The following is a 20476-nucleotide window of genomic DNA, read 5'->3' as shown; positions in this document are numbered from 1 at the left end:
AGTACAGGAAGTAATCAGCTGTCTGCTGAACGTTCAGGAAAGACCTGAGCTCACCTTCATCACTCTGGAGGAAGAAGCATGGGCACGGACAAAGCCTGCATTCTGTCTGAAGGCCACCAGGGGGCAGTAGCTTTGGTAAGGCAGCTTTCTGACCTTTGACCTGTGTAAAAACATCCTGCTGAGGTTGTGGGCTCAGTTTTACGTAACACTGGCTGTATCCCAATTCAGGGTCTGCAGCCTTAAAGGCCGCATTTTAAGGCCGATTACGTCACAGCGACGCGACGAAGGCTGTCCCAATTCAAAGGCTGCTCGAAATGCAGCCCTGAAGTGCGTCCTTCATTTCCCTGAATTTTAAGGATGTGGCGGTGTAGACTTTGTGGCCCAACATATCCCAGAATGCATAGCGCGGCGGTGGGTGTGGATAATTTTGCCGAAAAAAAACGGCGGATGAGGGGCGGCCGAAGAGTAAACTTTAAGTAGTGAATATTATGTCACTTATTTATGTGCAAATGTTTAATAACGAAGAACATTAAAACATTACTGTTGGCCACATGTCGGCAGAGTCACGTGACATCAGTGACGTTTGTACTAACTTGGTTTTAAAGCCTTTACTTTAAAATATACGCCATTCAATAGCTGAGCTTAATCTCACAGAGAATGATCAAAGCTCATGTAGAAACAAACAAATGAACAAAAGATTTTCTCCTTCATTTCTGTCAAACACAGCTGTATGACACGTTTCCAGCTGTTAGTATCATGGTTGCTAGGCAACCTGGGCAGCGCAACGGAGGCTAGACCGTCCCATCTCACAAGCCTTGCAGTTCCGGCCTTGGCGGTCTTTAAGTACGCGGCCCTTGAGGATCGTTGAGGCTGCGTACTTTAAGGCTGCAGACCCTGAATTGGGACACAGCCTGTATTTCAAAGTGGTGAAGCTGCATACTCATTGGGTAATGGCCAGGAACCCACTCACTCCAAACCCTCGACAGGTGGCAGTCACAGGGCGTTAGCCAGTGAGCATGTGGGTTTACAATCAGGCCCGCCCCTCCTCGCCACCTTCAAGTTTTTTCAGCCAAATTGGCGACCTTGGAAGCACCCATAATCGGGTGACATCACTGAGGCCAGACTGTATAAAAGACTGTAACATTACCTGCTGCCATGTTTGTTTCCTGTGGTGACCATATTTGGAGGACTGGGTGGAGTTGTCAGCCAGTTGTCTGCTAGCTAGCTTAGCATACACATACACCTTATCAGTAACATCCAATCAGAATCCTTAGATGGTCACAGCAGCAATCTTATTGGTCAGATAATCTCATTAAACACAGTTCAGAGGTCTAGCTCAGAGTTTCCAGTTAGCTGAGGTGAAGTCTAGCAGACACGTAGCAGCTATAGTGAGTTTTGTCACCATCCACCTGTCAGGCCATGCACCTACCAATGCAAAGAGGTGAGTTAAAAATGTGTCCTCCCTTCTGCTGAATCCAGTCATTGTGCAGTTGTTATGAAGGGGAAATTATCTACAAAGGCCAAAACATTTGAATTTTAACACAGGAGTCTATGAGGACTGACTCAGTGCTCCCTCTGCTGAATGCTGGAGGAACTGCAGGCTCAAGATCGGTTTGTTAGTTTACTCTCTGATGTGTTCAGGCTGTTTATCTCTCAGCCAATCAGCTTTCACTAAATAATTACGATGTTGTGCTCCCATTCACAGCTGCATGTCACCAATCATAAAGTCATTCATGACATCATCTCTGATGTCACTGTAGTCACGTGAGCTGAGCTGATGCTCCTCAGGGCCAACACCTGATACATTCATTAAATCCTGACAAAAACAAACATTAAGGCCAAATAAATGAGTAATCACTCATCAATAACCACAAATGAAAGGCTTTAGAAGCTTTTATTTTGAAGTCTCATCTCAGCGGAAGTGATCCCTCTTATTGTGAAAGCAGCTTTGACGCTGGGTACGGTGGCTCGCAGGGTCCAGTCCGCGCGCTCCCGCTGACGATGGGCGACGTCCTGTGCGAAGAGCTCGAGGATTTGGTCCACTTCTCAGTGCACGACCTGCCGGCACGAGGTTATGTCGTCATGGAGGAGATCCGACGTCAGGGGAAACTCTGTGACGTCACGCTCAAGGTGAGCGAGGCGGCGTGCGAGGCTGACATTAGCCTCCAAGCTAACAGAGTGAGCTAAGGCATGCTAACAAGCTAACGCGGATTATCAGATAGTGACGTCATGGGCTGAGCTATGAACTGCCTGGGAGCCCCAGGGGCAAGGCGGCGAAGCGGCTTCCGGTCAGAGCGGTCAGTTCTTAACACCAGGGCTGGAGGTCAGGTGTGTAATCCACCTGGAGGAAGGTAGAAGTTGTGTGACGTACGCAGTTGAGCTCAGGCAGCACAGAAGGGGCGGAGCCTTTTAGCAGCGTTGTGGCGTAAGCAGGTGAGCAGATACGTGATTTCTCTTTGTTCCAAACATGTCCGCCAGGTGAGGGAGGGGCGGGACCTTAACCCTAACCCCTACAGCAGGAAGAAGCTCTCAGTGGCTCCACCCCTCCCCATCAGGGCCTGGTTCTATGGTAGCAGGTAATGGAGCGGGGTGCTCATTGTCAGCATCACATGATCCAGGTGTGCTTCTGAGGTGTTCAGGTGCAACCGAGAAACGTTTTCACCTGCGCTGCGTCCTGTGCCTGCAGCTCAGCATTGATCCTCTTAACGGCTCAGTAGGCAAGGTGCTGAGTCTCCCAGGACAAATGGTGTCCTGCAAGTAAAGCAGCACGTTCTCACCTGTCCACTCTCAGGTGACCTGCAGAAGTTTAAAAGGAAGTCAGACTGATTCAATGATGCAGGCAGACTTGGCTGGTTGGATGAAGGAATCTGATTGGCTGCGCGTTACGCTGAAGCTAGTGGAAACATCATCGATGGCGTCAGCTGACAGAGTTATGCTGAACCCTGAAATCTACTTCCTGTTGAAACGCGTGTGTTTCAGAGGGTGAAGGAACGCAATCACCTTGTTGTTTTACCTGATAAGTGGGGGGTGGGGCTTGCTGTGAAGCCAAAGTCTTATTGGCTGACTAGCGAGGAGTGGTTCTGTGAGTGTTTAAGGGCACATCCCTCAGATGTAGCTGTTTTCAGTTTTCTATTATCGTCATAGCGACAGGTGAGTAACAGGTGAGTGTGTTAATCAGTGCGTCTGTCCTCAGGTTGGGGATCACAAGTTCAGCGCTCACCGGATCGTGTTGGCGGCCTCCATCCCGTACTTCCACGCCATGTTCACCAACGACATGGTGGAGTGTAAACAGGATGAGATCCTGATGCAGGGCATGGACCCCAGGTACGCTCACACCTGTACAGATGTCTGAGAGCAGAATTATAACTGTCAGACTGTAACACCCACTGTTATCATCTTCAGTGCCCTGTACCAACACAGAGCAGCTACCTGAACGCTGCTCCAACAGAGGTCGATCATCTTGTTAATAATTTCACCTCCTCACTACGTACAACTCTGGATACTGTAGCTCCTGTGAAAACTAAGGCCTCTAATCAGAAGTACCTGACTCCGTGGTAGGGCTGGGCCATATCATACCGTTCACAGTAACACCGGTGTAATGTTGGGCAACGATAGGAAAATGAAACATGGCGATAGAATATGGGTAAAACGCGCATGCGCAGTGCCTTTGTTTTCATACGCACATGGAGGCGACGCAGAACGAGAAGAGCGAAAGCCGATCGTTGAATGAAACGATGAACCAGAACTGGTTTGTAAAAATGCTGCAGCTTCACTGGTGTGGAACTGGTTTGGCTTTCGTCCGTCAGATATACAACAAAGCACTATTTTTGGTAGCGCATGCTAGCGGGCCGCCGTTATTACCGTGTTGTTTGGAAAATACGGCGCACTTAAAATCAATCCTTTGATTTTTCTGAAAGTCGACAGAGCCCCTTATAATCCCGTGTGCCTTATGTATGAACTCTGGTTGTGTTTACTGACCTCGAGACGATTTTATGTGCACGGTGCTCGAAAATCTGTCAAATGTTTCAGTACGACTTTGCTGAGCTACGAAGCCGCACCGCTTGATGGATTGTGGGAGCATTACGGCTGTCGTAGGCGGAGCCTCGCGGAGTGATACGTACTGTGCTTCAGCATAATGTTACCGTGTTGTGTGTGTTTAACCTCTTTTTAAGGTTTGTGGATGTTATACATGGTTATGCTGAGGATGTGTCGGCCAGTTTCCACTGGAAATGCTTTTTGGTTAAACTGTCAGCGAGGAATTTGCACTGTTACATTTTATATAACTTTAATGCAGATAAAAAACAGCTGCTTGTTGAAGTGAAAATACATTGATGGGTTTTTGCACTAATAAAGTTGTGGAGTTGTAAAGCATTTTGTCTCGTGTCAATTATATCGTCAGTTATATCGTTATCGCAAATTTTCAAATGTATATCGTGATAAATATTTTTGGTCATGTCGCCCTGCTCTACTCCGTGGTATAATTCTCAAACACGTAGAGGGGTGGGCGGTATAAATGGTATACGGTGGAAACGATATAAATTTGGCCAATGGTAGAGATTTTTACTATACCGCACTACCATGATAGCGCATGCTGATGGTGTCATCGAGCTGCGCCTGTTTTGGTCGAAAGCATTGCAGCGACTGCAAACAACATCATCTGTAAATTATGCCTGGCAACAGTAATGGCAAAGAGACGAAGCACTTTTGGAATATGGGGAAAGCCAAAAACTGCGCTTCCTCCACTTCCCTAACATTGATTCATTAATGCTGAATTCCCTAACAACTGCTTTATTCCCATGCAGCAGTATATGAATGACTAACCTCGTATTGTGGATGGATTATCTCAGTTGTTCTCCTGGCTGAAGTTTGGTCCTTTTACAGCATCCTGCCATGCGATTGCATTTGTCTCTAACCATCGGGAACCCTCACGTTAACTTTTATCGAGTAGAAAAAAGTTGGCGTTCATCCTCCAGCTTCACTGTGCTAATGTTATGCTAACATAGCTGTGTCGCTAGCGATCACGTAGCACATCATTATATAGCAGCTAGCCCAACTTCAGTAACCCTACAAACGTCACTGCTGTTTAGTTTTCTGTCTTCATTTATGTTGGACGTGACAGCAGAGCTGTACGTTTGAATACTTCAGAAATCTCTCAGTCAGAACATGCTATATTAAATCAAATCACTTTTATTGTCACATCACATGTGCAGGTACATTGGTACAGCACATGTGAGTGAAATTCTTGTGTGCGAGCTTCACAAGCAGCAGAGTTGTGCAAAATAATAACGTAAACAAGCAAAATACAAGAATGGCTACATCTGAAACTAATAAATATATGTACAATATATAATAGTATATGCATTTCTGGATGTGTATACTAAATATTTTTCTACATGTGTGTGTGTGTGTGTGTGTACACATATTTTACAAATTAAATAGAGTCAACAATGAATAGAATATATAAAATAAAATATACAGAGTTGAATATGTGCAAAACAGTGGCGTTACTGTACAGTATGGAGTGCATAATGTTGAAGTTCCAGTAGTGAAGCTGAGGTGTCTATGACGTGTTCAGCAGTCTGATGGCCTGATGGAAGAAGCTGTCTCTCAGTCTGCTGGTACGGGACCGGATGCTGCAGAACCTCCTTCCTGATGGAAGCAGTCTGAACAGTTTATGCTGGGGTGACTGGAGTCCTTGATGATCCTCCCCGCTTTCCTCAGGCAGCGCTTCCTGTAGATGTCTTGGAGGGAGGGAAGCTCACCTCCAATTATCCGTTCAGAGCACCGCACTACTCGCTGGAGAGCTTTGCGGTTGTAGGCGGTGCTGTTGCCATACCAGGTGGTGATGCATCCAGTGAGGATGCTCTCAATGGCACAGTGATAGAAGGTCCTGAGGATGCGGGGGCTCATGCCGAATCTTTTCAGTCTCCTGAGAAAGAAGAGGCGCTGCTGCGCCTTCTTCACTGTTTTGTTTGTGTGTACTGACCACGTAAGATCCTCAGCCAGATGTACTCCAAGGAACCGGAAGCTGCTCACTCTCTCCACAGCAGCGCCGTTGATGGTGATGGGGGTGTGTACTTCTCTGCACCTCCGGAAGTCCACTATCAACTCCTTTGTCTTTGCGACGTTGAGGGTGAGATGGTTGTCTTGACACCAGTGGGTCAGGGCGCTGACCTCCTCCCTGTAAGCCGTCTCATCACCGTTGGTGATAAGACCCACCACTGTAGTGTCGTCCGCAAACTTCACAATGATGTTGGAGCTGTTAGTGGCTGTGCAGTCGTAGGTGTAGAGTGAGTACAGGAGAGGGCTCAGTACACACCCCTGTGGAGCACCAGTGTTCAGTGTGATGGGGGATGAGGTGATGCTGCCCAGTCTGACCACCTGGCGTCTGTCAGACAGGAAGCTAAGGATCCAGCTGCAGAGGGAGCTGCTCAGTCCTAGATCCTGCAGTTTCCTGTCCAGCTTCGAGGGAACGATGGTATTGAATGCTGAGCTGTAATCTACAAACAGCATCCTCACATACGTGTCTCTCTTCTCCAGGTGTGACAGGGCAGTATGTAGTGTCAGGGCTATGGCATCATCAGTGGACCTGTTGTGGCGGTATGCGAACTGTAGAGGGTCCAGTGAGTCGGGTAGTGCAGAGCAGATGAAGTCCCTGACCAGCTTCTCGAAGCATTTGCTCACGATGGGGGTCAGGGCTACAGGTCGCCAGTCGTTCAATGAGGAGATGGTGGAGGATTTGGGTACAGGGACGATGGTGGCCATTTTGAAGCAGGCTGGGACTACAGACAGAGAGAGGGAAAGGTTGAAGATGTGCGTGAACACTCCAGCCAGCTGAGCCGCGCATGACCTGAGGACGCGGCCGGGAATCCCGTCCGGACCAGTAGCTTTGCGTGCGTTCACCTTCCTGAAGCACCTCGCACATCCTCCTCAGACACAGTGTGCGCACTGACGTCATCCGCGGTGCGCACACTGTCCGGTCTCATGGTGTTCGCTGTGTCGAATCTAGCGTAGAATACGTTCCTCACACAGAGAGGCCGTGGTCTGCGGTGTGCTGGTTTTCCCTCTAAAGTCTGTGATCGTGTTTAGTCCCTGCCACATACTCCGAGGGTTGTCAAACTGTTGCTCCACCCTGTCCCTGTACTCACGTTTGGCTGCTTTGATCGTCTTCCGGAGTTGGTAATGTGCGTGTTTGTAGTCCGATGTGTTCACGGAGGCAAAGGCGGTGCTCCGTGCCGCCAGTGCCGCGCGAACATCTCCGTTAATCCTATCATGTTTAGATGGAAGCTAGCGAGCTAACTTCTAATTCTATTAAATTTAATAAATTCTGTTTTCATGGATGCCTGGATGTTAAACTTAATTGTTACACCTGGTAAATCAGCAACGCAGATCATCTTATTAAAGATGAAAGACTGTAGACAGTTTAACTCTCAGTAATGCCACAGTGATCATGTGACTTTGGGACCTGAAACGGACGGAGTTTAGGACCCAGATTACTCCGCAAGGCTCCTGACTACAGCAGCCGTAATGCTCCGACAATCCATCAAGCGGCGCCGCAGCAACCAAAGTCGTACTAAAACATTTTTGACAGATTTTTGAGCTCCATGTATCATATAAAATCGGTTCAAGGTCAGTAAACACAACCAGAATTCATACATAAGGCGCACTCTCGATTTTTAAGAAAATGTAATTATTTTAAGTGTGCCTTTATAGTGTGTCAAATATGTTATACAGAAGAAAAGAATATATCGCGATATATATATCGTTACCGCACATGCTTCAAATTGTACCGTGATATGGATTTTAGGCCATATCGCCCAGCTCTACACGTAGCCTAAAGCAGATGACTCGTAAGCTGGAGAGGAAATGGCGTGTCACAAATTTAGAGGATCATCATTTAGCCTGGAGAAATAGTTTGCTGCTTTATAAGAAAGCCCTCCACAAAGCCAGAACATCTTACTATTCATCACTGATTGAAGAAAATAAGAACAACCCCAGGTTTCTCTTCAGCTCTGTAGCCAGGCTGACAAACAGTCAGAGCTCTGTTGAGCCAACCATCCCTTTAACGTTAACTAGTAATGACTTCATGAACTTCTTCACTAGGGATGGGTATTGATAAGATTTTAACGATTCGATTCCTTATCGATTCTCTTATCGATTCTTTTTTTTTAAAAAAGGAGAACACTAAGGTCGATTAGCTTAGAACTGTGTTTTATATCTTCTCTTTGAACAAGATAGAAATTTAGGAGTAACATGGCCTTACAAACCCAACAGTGAGATCTTAAGAGATCCAGCCTACGGCTCTTCAATGGGGTGTCACAGGGTCCCCAGGAAAAAAAATGTAAATGTAAAATAATAAAATAAATAATCTTCTGTAGCAATAACAAAGTATAACATAAATTATTCTGTAGCAATTACACAAGAATATCCAGTAATGTCCCTGCCTACAATTAAACACATTCACTTACCGAAAATCATCTTCTGCGGCAAACGGGTGCAAACCTTTGACCACAAACTGAGTCTCTGCTCGGTGACATTCGTCTATCCTGGCCTGAAAGGAGACGCTACCGGCAGACTGCAGCGAGAACTGCCAGCATCTGAGCCAGACTCTGTCTCATCATGGTCACTAAATGCACAGTAATAGCAGGTTTTGTAATAAGGTAAATCGCGCTAACCTAATATGCAATGCTAATTGATTAGTTACCTGCAGTATTAACGGGAGAGGACGTGGAAACGCTACCGCTGCTGCTGGGTTGAGCTTCGCTAGTCCGGAGCGGATCAAAAACACGACATTCGTTGAAAGCAATCGCGTGTTTTTTGAGCAAATGCTTTTGCATATTCGTAGTGTTTCCTCCCTTTGATGAAATCTCTACTCTGCAAGTATTGCACGTTGCCCTGTTGTCATCCTTTCTCATAAAGTGTAACCAAACTTTTGAGCGTTTGTGCCGCTCAGGCGCCGTGTTTCCTACTGGGTAAAAGACGCTACTCAACGTGATGACGTCATTCGGGGCGACTGGAATCGATAAGGGAATCGTTTTTAAAAGTGGCAAACGATTCCAAGGAATTGAAACAGTGGGAACTGGTTCTCAACAAGAACCGGTTTTCGATACCCATCCCTATTCTTCACAAATAAAATTTTTATCATTAGAGAAAAAATTACCAGTAATCATCCCACAGATGTAATATTATCTACAGCTACTCTTAGTACCATTGATGTTAAGTTAGACTCTTTTTCTCCAATTGATCTTTCTGAGTTAGCTTCAATAATTACTTCCTCCAAACCATCAACGTGTCTTTTAGACCCCATTCCTACAAAACTGCTCAAAGAAGTCCTGCCATTAATTAATTCTTCGATCTTAAATATGATCAACCTATCTCTAATGATCGGCTATGTACCACAGGCCTTCAAGCTGGCTGTAGTTAAACCTTTACTCAAAAAGCATCTCTAGACCCAGCAGTCTTAGCTAATTATAGGCCAATCTCCAACCTTCCTTTATATCAAACATCCTTGAAAGAGTAGTTGTCAAACAGCTAACAGATCATCTGCAGAGGCTTATTGAAGAGTTTCAGTCAGGTTTCAGAGCTCATCACAGCACAGAAACAGCTTTAGTGAAGGTTACAAATGATCTTCTTATGGCCTCTGACAGTGGACTCATCTCTGTGCTTGTCCTGCTAGACCTCAGTGCAGCGTTCGATACTGTCGACCATAATATCCTATTAGAGCGATTAGAACATGCTGTAGGTATTACAGGTACTGCACTGCAGTGGTTTGTATCATATCTATCTAATAGACTCCAGTTTGTGCATGTAAATGGAGAGTCCTCTTCACACACTGAGGTTAATTATGGAGTTCCACAGGGTTCAGTGCTAGGACCAATTCTGTTTACATTATACATGCTTCCCTTAGGCAGCATCATTAGAAGACATCCAGGGCTCTAGACTAACTTTTTGTCAGGGTTGCACTGGTGCACCCAAATTTTTCACCCAAATCGATGAACACCGCAGTTTTGCACTTTTAAAAAAAAATTGCTGTCCATACAGACAATATTGATTTGTAAATGATTAACTAACAATCTTGTGCTTATGCTTAAAGTGCGTTGGCACTCTTTGATAATATTGTAGACAATGTTAAACGTAATCATCACCTTGGCTCCTCTGACGACCTGTTTGCTGGGCCGTGGGCAGAGAGGACACTTGTTTTCTGGACACACTGCTGCTTTTTCAGCATTCAGAGATTGATGGCTCCGTGTCAGAGCTGGCTATGAATTTCAGACGGATCAGGCTTTCATGAAAAAGTTACCAGTTGTTCTTTTCATCTTTTCTCATTACTCACAGCTACATCCACTTCTGTCGGGCCTAGGCTGCCCTGGGCATCATCACTGATTCCTATAATCCATTCGATTTGATTCAATTTAGCCTCAGACAAATATTATCATTCTGATCATTTATCAGTTATATCCATGTATACAAACAAAGCTGTGAGACTTCATCAGAGGTGTGAGCATCACAGCTTTGTGTCAGAGTAACTGAGGATAAAACATGAAGCAGATGTTCCTGGCCTGGCTTTTTATAGCAGATGACCTTAAAATATTCTGCAGCAGAACAAAAACTGAAGAAAACCATGAATCACCATGTGAACATGAACTGGTGCTGCTGAAGGGAAGCAAAGTTACAGAGGTTTGATCACAGACACAGCTCAGAGATTGTAATTTGGGATTTAAAAATGTTACATTTCTTCGTTATTAAACAGCAGAAACGAGACTTTCTTGTTGGAAGGCAGTTAAATTAAAAAACAAACAGTTTATTTATGCAGTTTAAAAAAACAGTTGACTTTAAAAACGTCTTTTTTAAGAGTGATCTGGTCAAGAGGACGACAGAAACTGCAACAAATGCAACAATAGTTCTGTAAAAATCTTTCAAGTGGACAAAAGGGACCCGGTTGACTATAATGTAATTACAAGAACACCGTTATAAAGATACTTGAGAAGCAGGTAATTTTAAAATTTTATATATAACCCCTGTGTGATACCTGCTCACCGAAGTCTATTTAGCAACATACATGGAGATGTTACACATAAAAAACACACGGAAACACTGGAAATCGGTTTTTGGCACAACACCACCTCTCATTTACAAGCTGTTTGCTTGAAATAGTTTTGTGAGCTCTGACTTCAGATTCTGGTGTTTAAATACGAAATTCGATTCAGGATTTAATGAATCGATATCGCTTCATTCAAGCTACTCACCTCTTTCAATCCGCCTGCACTTTCAAACATACACACGAAGGACTACAGGTCTGGACCACAGTCAATCAAAGAGGTCCCGCCCCGTAATGTGTGTCTGTTGTTGACCACACGGTGACTTTTAGAGTTGCAGAGACTTTTTTGTACTGAACAGCATTTTTTTAGTCGCACCATTGAGAAATTAAGTTGCACTCTGGAGCCCTGACAGAGCATACATTTACACTGCTATGCAGATGACACCCAGCTCTATCTGTGCATGAAGCCAGATAACACACACCAATGAGTTAAACTGCAGGAATGTCTTAAAGACATAAAGACCTGGATGGCCGCTAACTTTCTGCTTCTTAATTCAGATCAAACTGAGGTTATTGTACTCGGCCCTGAAAATCTTAGAAATATGGTATCTAACCAGATTCTTCCTCTGGATGGCATTACCTTGGCCTCCAGTAACACTGTGAGGAACCTTGGAGTCATTTTGACCAGGACATGTCCTTCAACGCACATATTAAACAAATATGTAAGACTGCGTTCTTCCATTTGTGCAACATCTCTAAAGTTAGAAATATCCTGTCTCAGAGTGACGCTGAAAAACTAGTTCATGCATTTATTACTTCCAGGCTGGACGACTGTAATTCATTATTATCAGGAAGTCCTAAAAACTCCCTGAAAAGCCTTCAGCTAATCCAAAATGCTGCAGCAAGAGTCCTGACAGGGACTAGAAAGAGAGAGCAGATTTCTCCTGTTTTGGCTTCCTGTTAAATCCAGAATTCAAAATCCTGCTCCTCACATACAAGGTCTTAAATAATCAGGCCCCATCTTATCTCAATGACCTTGTAGTACCATATCACCCTATTAGAGCACTTCGCTCTCACACTGCAGGCCTACTTGTTGTTCCTAGAGTATTTAAAAGTAGAATGGGAGGCAGAGCCTTCAGTTTTCAGGCCCCTCTTCTGTGGAACCAGCTTCCAGTTTGGATTCAGGAGACAGACACTATCTCTACTTTTAAGATTAGGCTTCAAACTTTCCTTTTTGCTAAAGCATATAGTTAGGGCTGGACCAGGTGACCCTGAATCCTCCCTTAGTTATGCTGCAATAGATGTAGGCTGCCGGGGGATTCCCATGATGCATTGAGTTTTTCCTTTCCAGTCACCTTTCTCACTCACTATGTGTTAACAGACCTCTCTGCATTGAATCATATCTGTTATTAACCTCTGTCTCTCTTCCACAGCATGTCTTTATCCTGTCTTCCTTCTCTCACCCCAACCTGTCACAGCAGATGGCCCCGCCCCTCCCTGAGCCTGGTTCCTGCCTGCTCACTGGGGGTCAATCTGATTGTTGGGTTTTTATCTGTATGTGTTATTGTAGGGTCGACCTTACAATATAAAGCGCCTTGAGGCGACTGCATAAATAAAAACAGAACATGAAGCACAGGCGTCACACACTGATCTGAGGTCAGTGTGTGACGCAGGCTCAACGCTGTGCTGCGTGTTTTTTCCGCTGAGCTGATGTAACGTACGTTTGTTCTGTCAGCGTCTCAGGATGGCGGTCCGTCGTGTTCGCTGCATTCCTGCAATATTTTAATTGATTTAACAAAATGTCAGTAACTGTGTGACCATAGTAACTATAGTAACCACTGTGGGTGTGTTGCAGCGCTCTGGAGGCTCTGATAAACTTCGCTTACAGTGGGCATGTCGCCATCGACCAGCAGAACGTGCAGTCTCTCCTGATTGGCTCGAGCTTCCTGCAGCTTCAGAATGTCAAAGACGCCTGCTGCTCTTTCCTGCAGGAGAGGTCAGTCCCACCCTGCTGCACACGCTCAGATCGCACGCTCCCTAGAGCTTACGATTAGGCGAGCTAATGGCATGTTTGCTTGCAGGTTACACCCGAAGAACTGCCTCGGCGTGCGTCAGTTCGCCGAGACAATGATGTGCACGACGCTGTACGACTCGGCGAACAGCTTCCTGCACCAGCACTTTGTGGAGGTGTCACTGTCCGAGGAGTTCCTGGGCCTCAGGACGGAGGAGTTGCTGGAGCTCGTCGGCTGCGACGAACTCAACGTGAAGGCCGAAGAGCAGGTGAGTCGCCTCACCTGAGGGCGGTGGCGTGAAGCATCAGAGAACAGCTGTGACTTCATCATAGTCACTCACACAAGGTCACAGCACAGCTGTGCAGGTAGAGCACATCGGGGGAGACGGTGACCTTTGACCCGAGTGACAGGAAGAGAGCTGTCAGGAGAGAGGAAACCAAATTAAAGAACAGAAATCAAAAATAAAAGCAGGCTGCTAAGCCCCGCCCTCGCAGAGTGAAACTGTAGGGGCGAGCAGGTGATTGGGTCACACCTGTCAGGTGTCCTTCGTAAAGGTAAACCTCGGCCATGTTTCAGCAACTCGAGTGTGATGGACTCGACCGAGCCGTTGGCGAGCTTTAGCGGCTTACCTGTCACAGGTGTGCCACATACCAAGGCTCACCTCTTGAGTCACGGCGTGAAAAATGAGCTCTTGTATTAAACACGTTGTCTTCATGCTCTCACTGTGCTCCTCGTGTGGTACCTGTGCAGGTGTTTGAGGCGGTGCTGGCGTGGGTCCATCACGACCAGGACCGCAGGGAGACGCTGCTGCCCGAGCTGCTGTCAAAGGTGCGACTTCCTCTGTGTCGACCCGAGTTCCTGTCGGACCGCGTCCAGCAGGATGAGCTCATACGCTGCTGCCACAAGTGCAGGTGAGATGCAGCGAGGCCTCGGCTTCACATCTTACCTGTGTGATCGTTTCTGGGCGGGGTTAATGTCCAGCTGTATTTCTTGTCAGGGATTTAGTGGATGAAGCCAAGGATTTCCACCTGATGCCGGAGCGCCGCCCTCACCTGCCCACCTTTAAAACCAGGCAGAGGTGCTGCACGTCCATCACAGGGCTCATCTATGCGGTGGGAGGCCTCAACAGCTCAGGTACGCCGCTCACCTGAGGCAGCGTGTCTGCACGCTCCGTGCAGCTGACAGACTCTTCTTCTCCCGCAGGCGACTCCTTAAATGTCGTCGAGGTGTTCGATCCAATTGGAAACTTCTGGGAGCGCTGCCAGCCAATGAGGACAGCTCGCAGCAGGGTGGGTGTGGCTGTTGTTAATGGGCTGCTGTATGCCATTGGGGGATACGACGGCCAATCGCGGCTCAGCACGGTGGAAGTTTACAACCCCGAGACAGACAACTGGACGCGCGTGTCGAGCATGAACAGCCAGCGCAGGTTAGTACACTGATCGACTCGCTGATCAATACACTGATCGACTCGCTGATCGATACACTGATCGACACGCTGATCGACTCGCTGATCAATACGCTGATCGACTCGCTGATCAATACACTGATCGACACGCTGATCGACTCGCTGATCGACACGCTGATCGACAGACTGATCGACACGCTGATCGACACGCTGATCGACAGACTGATCGACACGCTGATCGACACGCTGATCGACAGACTGATCGATACGCTGATCGACACGCTGATCGACAGACTGATCGATACGCTGATCGACACGCTGATCGACACGCTGATCGACAGACTGATCGATACGCTGATCGACACGCTGATCGACAGACTGATCGATACGCTGATCGACTCGTTGATCGACAGGCTGATCGACTCGCTGATCGACGCGCTGATCGACAGACTGATCGATACGCTGATCGACACGCTGATCGACAGGCTGATCGACGCGCTGATCGACGCGCTGATCGACAGACTGATCGACAGACTGATCGACAGACTGATCGACGCGCTGATCGACTCGCTGATCGACTGGATGATCGACAGGCTGATCGACTCGCTGATCGACAGACTGATCGACTCGCTGATCGACACGCTGATCGATACGCTGCTCGACAGACTGATCGACAGGCTGATCGACACGCTGATCGATACGCTGCTCGACAGACTGATCGACTCGCTGCTCGACAGACTGATCGACAGGCTGATCGACGCGCTGATCGATACGCTGCTCGACAGGCTGATCGACTCGCTGATCGACAGACTGATCGACAGGCTGATCGACTCGCTGATCGACAGACTGATCGACAGGCTGATCGACTCGCTGATCGACTCGCTGATCGACAGGCTGATCGACAGGCTGATCGACAGACTGATCGACTCGCTGATCGACAGACTGATCGACAGGCTGATCGACTCGCTGATCGACAGGCTGATCGACTCGCTGATCGACTCGCTGATCGACAGACTGATCGACTCGCTGATCGACTCGCTGATCGACAGGCTGATCGACTCGCTGATTGATGCGCTGATCGACGCGCTGATCGACAGGCTGATCGACTCGCTGATCGACAGGCTGATCGACTCGCTGATTGATGCGCTGATCGACGCGCTGATCGACAGGCTGATCGACTCGCTGATCGACTCGCTGATTGATGCGCTGATCGACAGGCTGATCGACTCGCTGATCGACTCGCTGATCGACAGGCTGATCGACTCGCTGATTGACAGACTGATCGACAGACTGATCGACTCGCTGATTGACGCGCTGATCGACAGGCTGATCGACTCGCTGATCGACAGACTGATCGACTCGCTGATCGACTCGCTGATCGACTCGCTGATCGACAGGCTGATCGACTCGCTGATCGACAGGCTGATCGACAGACTGATCGACAGGCTGATCGACTCGCTGATCGACAGGCTGATCGACTCGCTGATTGATGCGCTGATCGACAGGCTGATCGACTCGCTGATTGACAGACTGATCGACAGACTGATCGACTCGCTGATTGACGCGCTGATCGACAGGCTGATCGACTCGCTGATCGACTCGCTGATCGACAGGCTGATCGACAGACTGATCGACAGGCTGATCGACTCGCTGATCGACTCGCTGATCGACAGGCTGATCGACAGACTGATCGACTCGCTGATCGACTCGCTGATCGACTCGCTGATCGATGCGCTGATCGACTCGCTGATCGACTCGCTGATCGACAGGCTGATCGACTCGCTGATCGACAGACTGATCGACTCGCTGATCGACGCGCTGATCGACAGGCTGATCGACTCGCTGATCGACTCGCTGATCGACTCGCTGATCGACAGGCTGATCGACTCGCTGATCGACTCGCTGATCGACTCGCTGATCGACAGGCTGATCGACTCGCTGATCGACAGGCTGATCGACAGACTGATCGACTCGCTGATCGACGCGCTGATCGACAGACTGATCGACTCGCTGATCGACGCGCTGATCGACAGACTGATCGACTCGCTGATCGACAGGCTGATCGACAGACTGATCGACTCGCTGATCGACTCGCTGATCGACAGACTGATCGACTCGCTGATCGACGCGCTGATCGACAGGCTGATCGACTCGCTGATCGACTCGCTGATCGACTCGCTGATCGACAGGCTGATCGACTCGCTGATCGACAGGCTGATCGACAGACTGATCGACAGGCTGATCGACTCGCTGATCGACTCGCTGATCGACTCGCTGATCGACTCGCTGATCGACAGGCTGATCGACTCGCTGATCGATGCGCTGATCGACGCGCTGATCGACAGGCTGATCAACTCGCTGATCGACTCGCTGATCGACAGGCTGATCGACTCGCTGATCGACAGACTGATCGACTCGCTGATCGACAGGCTGATCGACTCGCTGATCGACTCGCTGATCGACTCGCTGATCGACAGACTGATCGACTCGCTGATCGACGCGCTGATCGACAGGCTGATCGACTCGCTGATCGACAGGCTGATCGACAGACTGATCGACAGACTGATCGACTCGCTGATCGACGCGCTGATCGACAGGCTGATCGACTCGCTGATCGACTCGCTGATCGACAGACTGATCGACAGACTGATCGACTCGCTGATCGACGCGCTGATCGACAGGCTGATCGACTCGCTGATCGACAGACTGATCGACTCGCTGATCGACTCGCTGATCGACAGACTGATCGACAGACTGATCGACTCGCTGATCGACTCGCTGATCGACTCGCTGATCGACAGACTGATCGACAGACTGATCGACTCGCTGATCGACAGACTGATCGACAGGCTGATCGACTCGCTGATCGACTCGCTGATCGACAGACTGATCGACGCGCTGATCGACAGGCTGATCGACTCGCTGATCGACTCGCTGATCGACAGACTGATCGACGCGCTGATCGACAGACTGATCGACGCGCTGATCGACAGACTGATCGACAGACTGATCGACAGACTGATCGACTCGCTAATTGATGCGCTGATCGACAGACTGATCGACAGACTGATCGACGCGCTGATTGATGCGCTGATTGACGCGCTGATCGACAGACTGATCGACAGACTGATCGACTCGCTGATTGATGCGCTGATCGACAGACTGATCGACAGACTGATCGACAGACTGATCGACTCGCTGATTGATGCGCTGATCGACGCGCTGATCGACAGACTGATCGACAGACTGATCGACAGACTGATCGACACTGTTGAGTCTGCGCTTACTAAGGCTATTTTAGAAACTTATTCTCGTGAAGGACGAAGACCAGACAGAACATCTTCGGTCTTTTACTCGCTAGCTTGGTCAGAAGCAGCTGTTGGAGCTCAACGCTCCTCACCTGCCTCCAACCAGCTCCTTCAAAGAGCAGCTTCCTCGTAGCCTTTTATTCCCATGACAGTTACAGTTTACACAACACAAGCACCTCCCCTCGTAAACCCCCCTATGGTGTGTGTGTGTGATCTGCTCGCCAAAAGGATCATAAAAGCAGGAAGCTTACAACACGATGGCGTGGGCCTAATCAAACCCCCCCCAGCACAGAGTGGCTGGAGACGTGCTCAGAGACAAAGGAGTGTCTTTGATCCGGCTGCTTGAACTAAGACTTTACGATTTTAAGTAACACAATGACAACATGTAGCAGTTTGACTCCAACAGACACTGTGATCAATAAACCCCGCTGATGTAACGAGCTGTGTTGTCATCCTCAGCGCCATGGGAACGGTTGTGATTGATGGGCGGATCTTTGTGTGCGGCGGCTACGATGGAAAGTCGTCTCTGAACTCGGTGGAGTGCTACTCCCCGGAAGCAGACAGGTGAGGAGTCGTTCCACCTTTAATCCTTCGATTCTGTGTAACCCGAGCATTACGGCTAACAGCGCCGCGTGATCAGCGAGGGCTGTGTGGGTCATGTGACCCGCTGCTTCCTCAGTAGGAGTGGGTTTAAAAGTAATTCCACACAAAGACGTAAACACAGAGCGTGGATCGTTCACAGATTCTGCAGGTTTCCTCACGCTGAGCTAAACTGACTGAACCAGCAGCCAAAGAAGATCCAAAGTACGCTTCAAAGAAGAAAGCCGTCCTGGCTCACCTTGAGCATGCTCAGATCTCAGCTCAGGTCGGCGTCCTCGTTAACATGGCGGTGCTTATGTTACCGTTCTCTCCAGGTGGACTGTGGTGACAGAGATGAGTGCGAGCCGCAGCGCCGCGGGCGTGACGGTTTTTGATGGCCGGATCGTTGTCTCGGGCGGCCATGACGGTCTGCAGATCTTCAACACAGTGAGTTTTAGGGTGGAGCCTAAAACTGAGGGGTGGAAACGTTACCCGTAGTTTTACACAATTTATCTGTTTATCTCTGTTTTTGCTCCGCCCCTGCAGGTGGAGTACTACAACCACCACACTAACCGCTGGCACCCGGCGGCACCAATGCTGAATAAGCGATGCCGTCATGGGGCGGCGGCGCTCGGCAGCCACATGTACGTGGCGGGGGGGTATGATGGCTCAGGCTTCCTGAGCGGCGCCGAGGTGTTCAGCTCAGCATCTGGACAGTGGAGCCTCCTGGTGGCCATGAACACGCGGCGCAGCAGGGTGTCCCTGGTGTCCACGTCGGGGCGTCTGTACGCCGTAGGCGGGTACGACGGACAATCCAATCTCAGCTCCGTGGAGATGTACAACCCCGACACGAACCGCTGGTCCTTCATGGCACCCATGGTGTGCCACGAGGGGGGTGTAGGCGTGGGCTGCATCCCCTTGCAGCCCGCCTAAACCACCTATCACAGCCCGAGGACTCGTGATTTACTGACGGCAGCAGGCGGGAGCACACCCCGCGGCGGCGTCCCTGCAGCTTTATCGGTACGATGGCTGTGCTCAGGCTTGCAAAATGACGCCGCACCTGCGGAATCATGGGAAAAACTGTAGAGCTAGCAGCAGAGGCTAGCTGCTAACATTATTCTGTTAGCGTGTGTGGAACGATTGATTACTGATTATTGATTACTGATTTCTTACTGGATGGACACAAGCAACAGGAAGTGACTTCCTCCCAAACAAACCAAGCTGCTGATTCGGACAGGAAGTCCTTCCTTAACGGTTTCTCGAACTGTCATCGATCAGCTGTAATTGATGGGAGCGATCAATACAAAACGCCAGCAACACAGGAACCCCGCCCTCTGCAGGCTGCACAGGAAGCTCGTTTGAGGAACGTGTTGCGCCCCCAGAGATATTAATAAACTCATTCTCACGTGACAAAACATGGTTCTCCAGCTTTCCACAGGAAGTGATGTTATTTAGCGTGCAGTCTTTAACGTTGCTTTCGCTGCGATGCACAGGCGGGCTGCAGATACCTGCTGCTGCTCGGCTGATGCATCCGAAACGCTCTTCAAAGGGTCACCCATACTGCAGTAACCAATGAGGGTCCGTGTGGTGGTTGCGCCGCCCCTCCAGGGCGATTGGCTGGATGGGGTGTGGCATCATTTGCGCCAGCCGTGGTGGACACGCCCCCTTACTTATTGACATCTGCATTTGCGTCAGCGGATAAGCGATGGAGCACGCTCAGTAGACAGATGTATGTTGAACAGCTGGAGGCGGAGTTTAGCGCACTCTGGGGGCATCGCACTCTGATTGGTCGCAGCCTGCAGAAAGCGGTCCAGTCGATCGTGTCATTGATCTCCGTGCTTAGAATCCGTCAGTCACTGTTTACTTCCTGCTGATCTCTGATTGGACGCTCAGCCTCATCATCAGTGGGTTTTATTTGTATTGATTAACTTATGATTGATTTGTTTTGTTGTGGATCAATAAAGAGAAGTTTGGTTAATAAAGTTTATTTCTGTCTCTTTGTTTCTGACAATAATCCGTTATTGATTATGACATCTAAGCAAAAAATTAGCACAACTTTGTGTTTTTGGGCATGTTTGCTTTTGGACAGGAAGGGGCGGAGACCAGGAAATGACTCGGACCTGTTGCCCTCTCA

At 48.7% G+C, this 20476-nt stretch overlaps 1 protein-coding gene across 4 annotated transcripts; it reads left to right on the top strand.

Annotated features, from left to right (window-relative positions):
* Nucleotides 1-2: 2 nt before the first annotated feature.
* On the top strand, nt 3-20324 carry klhl18 (kelch-like family member 18). Of its 4 annotated transcripts, none has more exons than XM_080292368.1 (10): nt 3-135; nt 3194-3324; nt 12894-13034; nt 13120-13318; nt 13801-13961; nt 14048-14184; nt 14254-14476; nt 18223-18327; nt 18678-18789; nt 18889-20324. In XM_080292368.1, the coding sequence occupies exons 1-10, from the start codon at nt 79-81 to the stop codon at nt 19273-19275; spliced, it is 1653 nt and encodes a 550-aa protein (XP_080148494.1). In that variant the 5' UTR covers nt 3-78; the 3' UTR covers nt 19276-20324. The 4 variants fall into 4 exon arrangements, with proteins under 4 accessions (XP_080148494.1, XP_080148495.1, XP_026005302.1 ...); XM_080292369.1 differs by lacking the exon at nt 3-135 and adding an exon at nt 158-476; XM_026149517.2 differs by lacking the exon at nt 3-135 and adding an exon at nt 1926-2130.
* Nucleotides 20325-20476: the final 152 nt, after the last annotated feature.

The sequence above is a fragment of the Astatotilapia calliptera genome, chromosome 18, assembly GCF_964374335.1.
Source record: "Astatotilapia calliptera chromosome 18, fAstCal68.1, whole genome shotgun sequence".
Taxonomy (NCBI): domain Eukaryota; kingdom Metazoa; phylum Chordata; class Actinopteri; order Cichliformes; family Cichlidae; genus Astatotilapia; species Astatotilapia calliptera.
Note: the sequence above shows the minus strand (reverse complement) of the source record. Positions and strands in the feature narration are given on the sequence as shown.

Excerpts from the sequence above, each read along its gene's own strand:
- klhl18 (XM_026149517.2), top strand. The coding sequence starts at position 2,002 with ATGGGCGACGTCCTGTGCGAAGAGCTCGAGGATTTGGTCCACTTCTCA. Across the intron at positions 13,319-13,800 it reads ACGTGAAGGCCGAAGAGCAG|GTGTTTGAGGCGGTGCTGGC; the intron begins GTGAGTCGCCTC and ends GTACCTGTGCAG. Across the intron at positions 14,477-18,222 it reads AGCATGAACAGCCAGCGCAG|CGCCATGGGAACGGTTGTGA; the intron begins GTTAGTACACTG and ends TGTCATCCTCAG.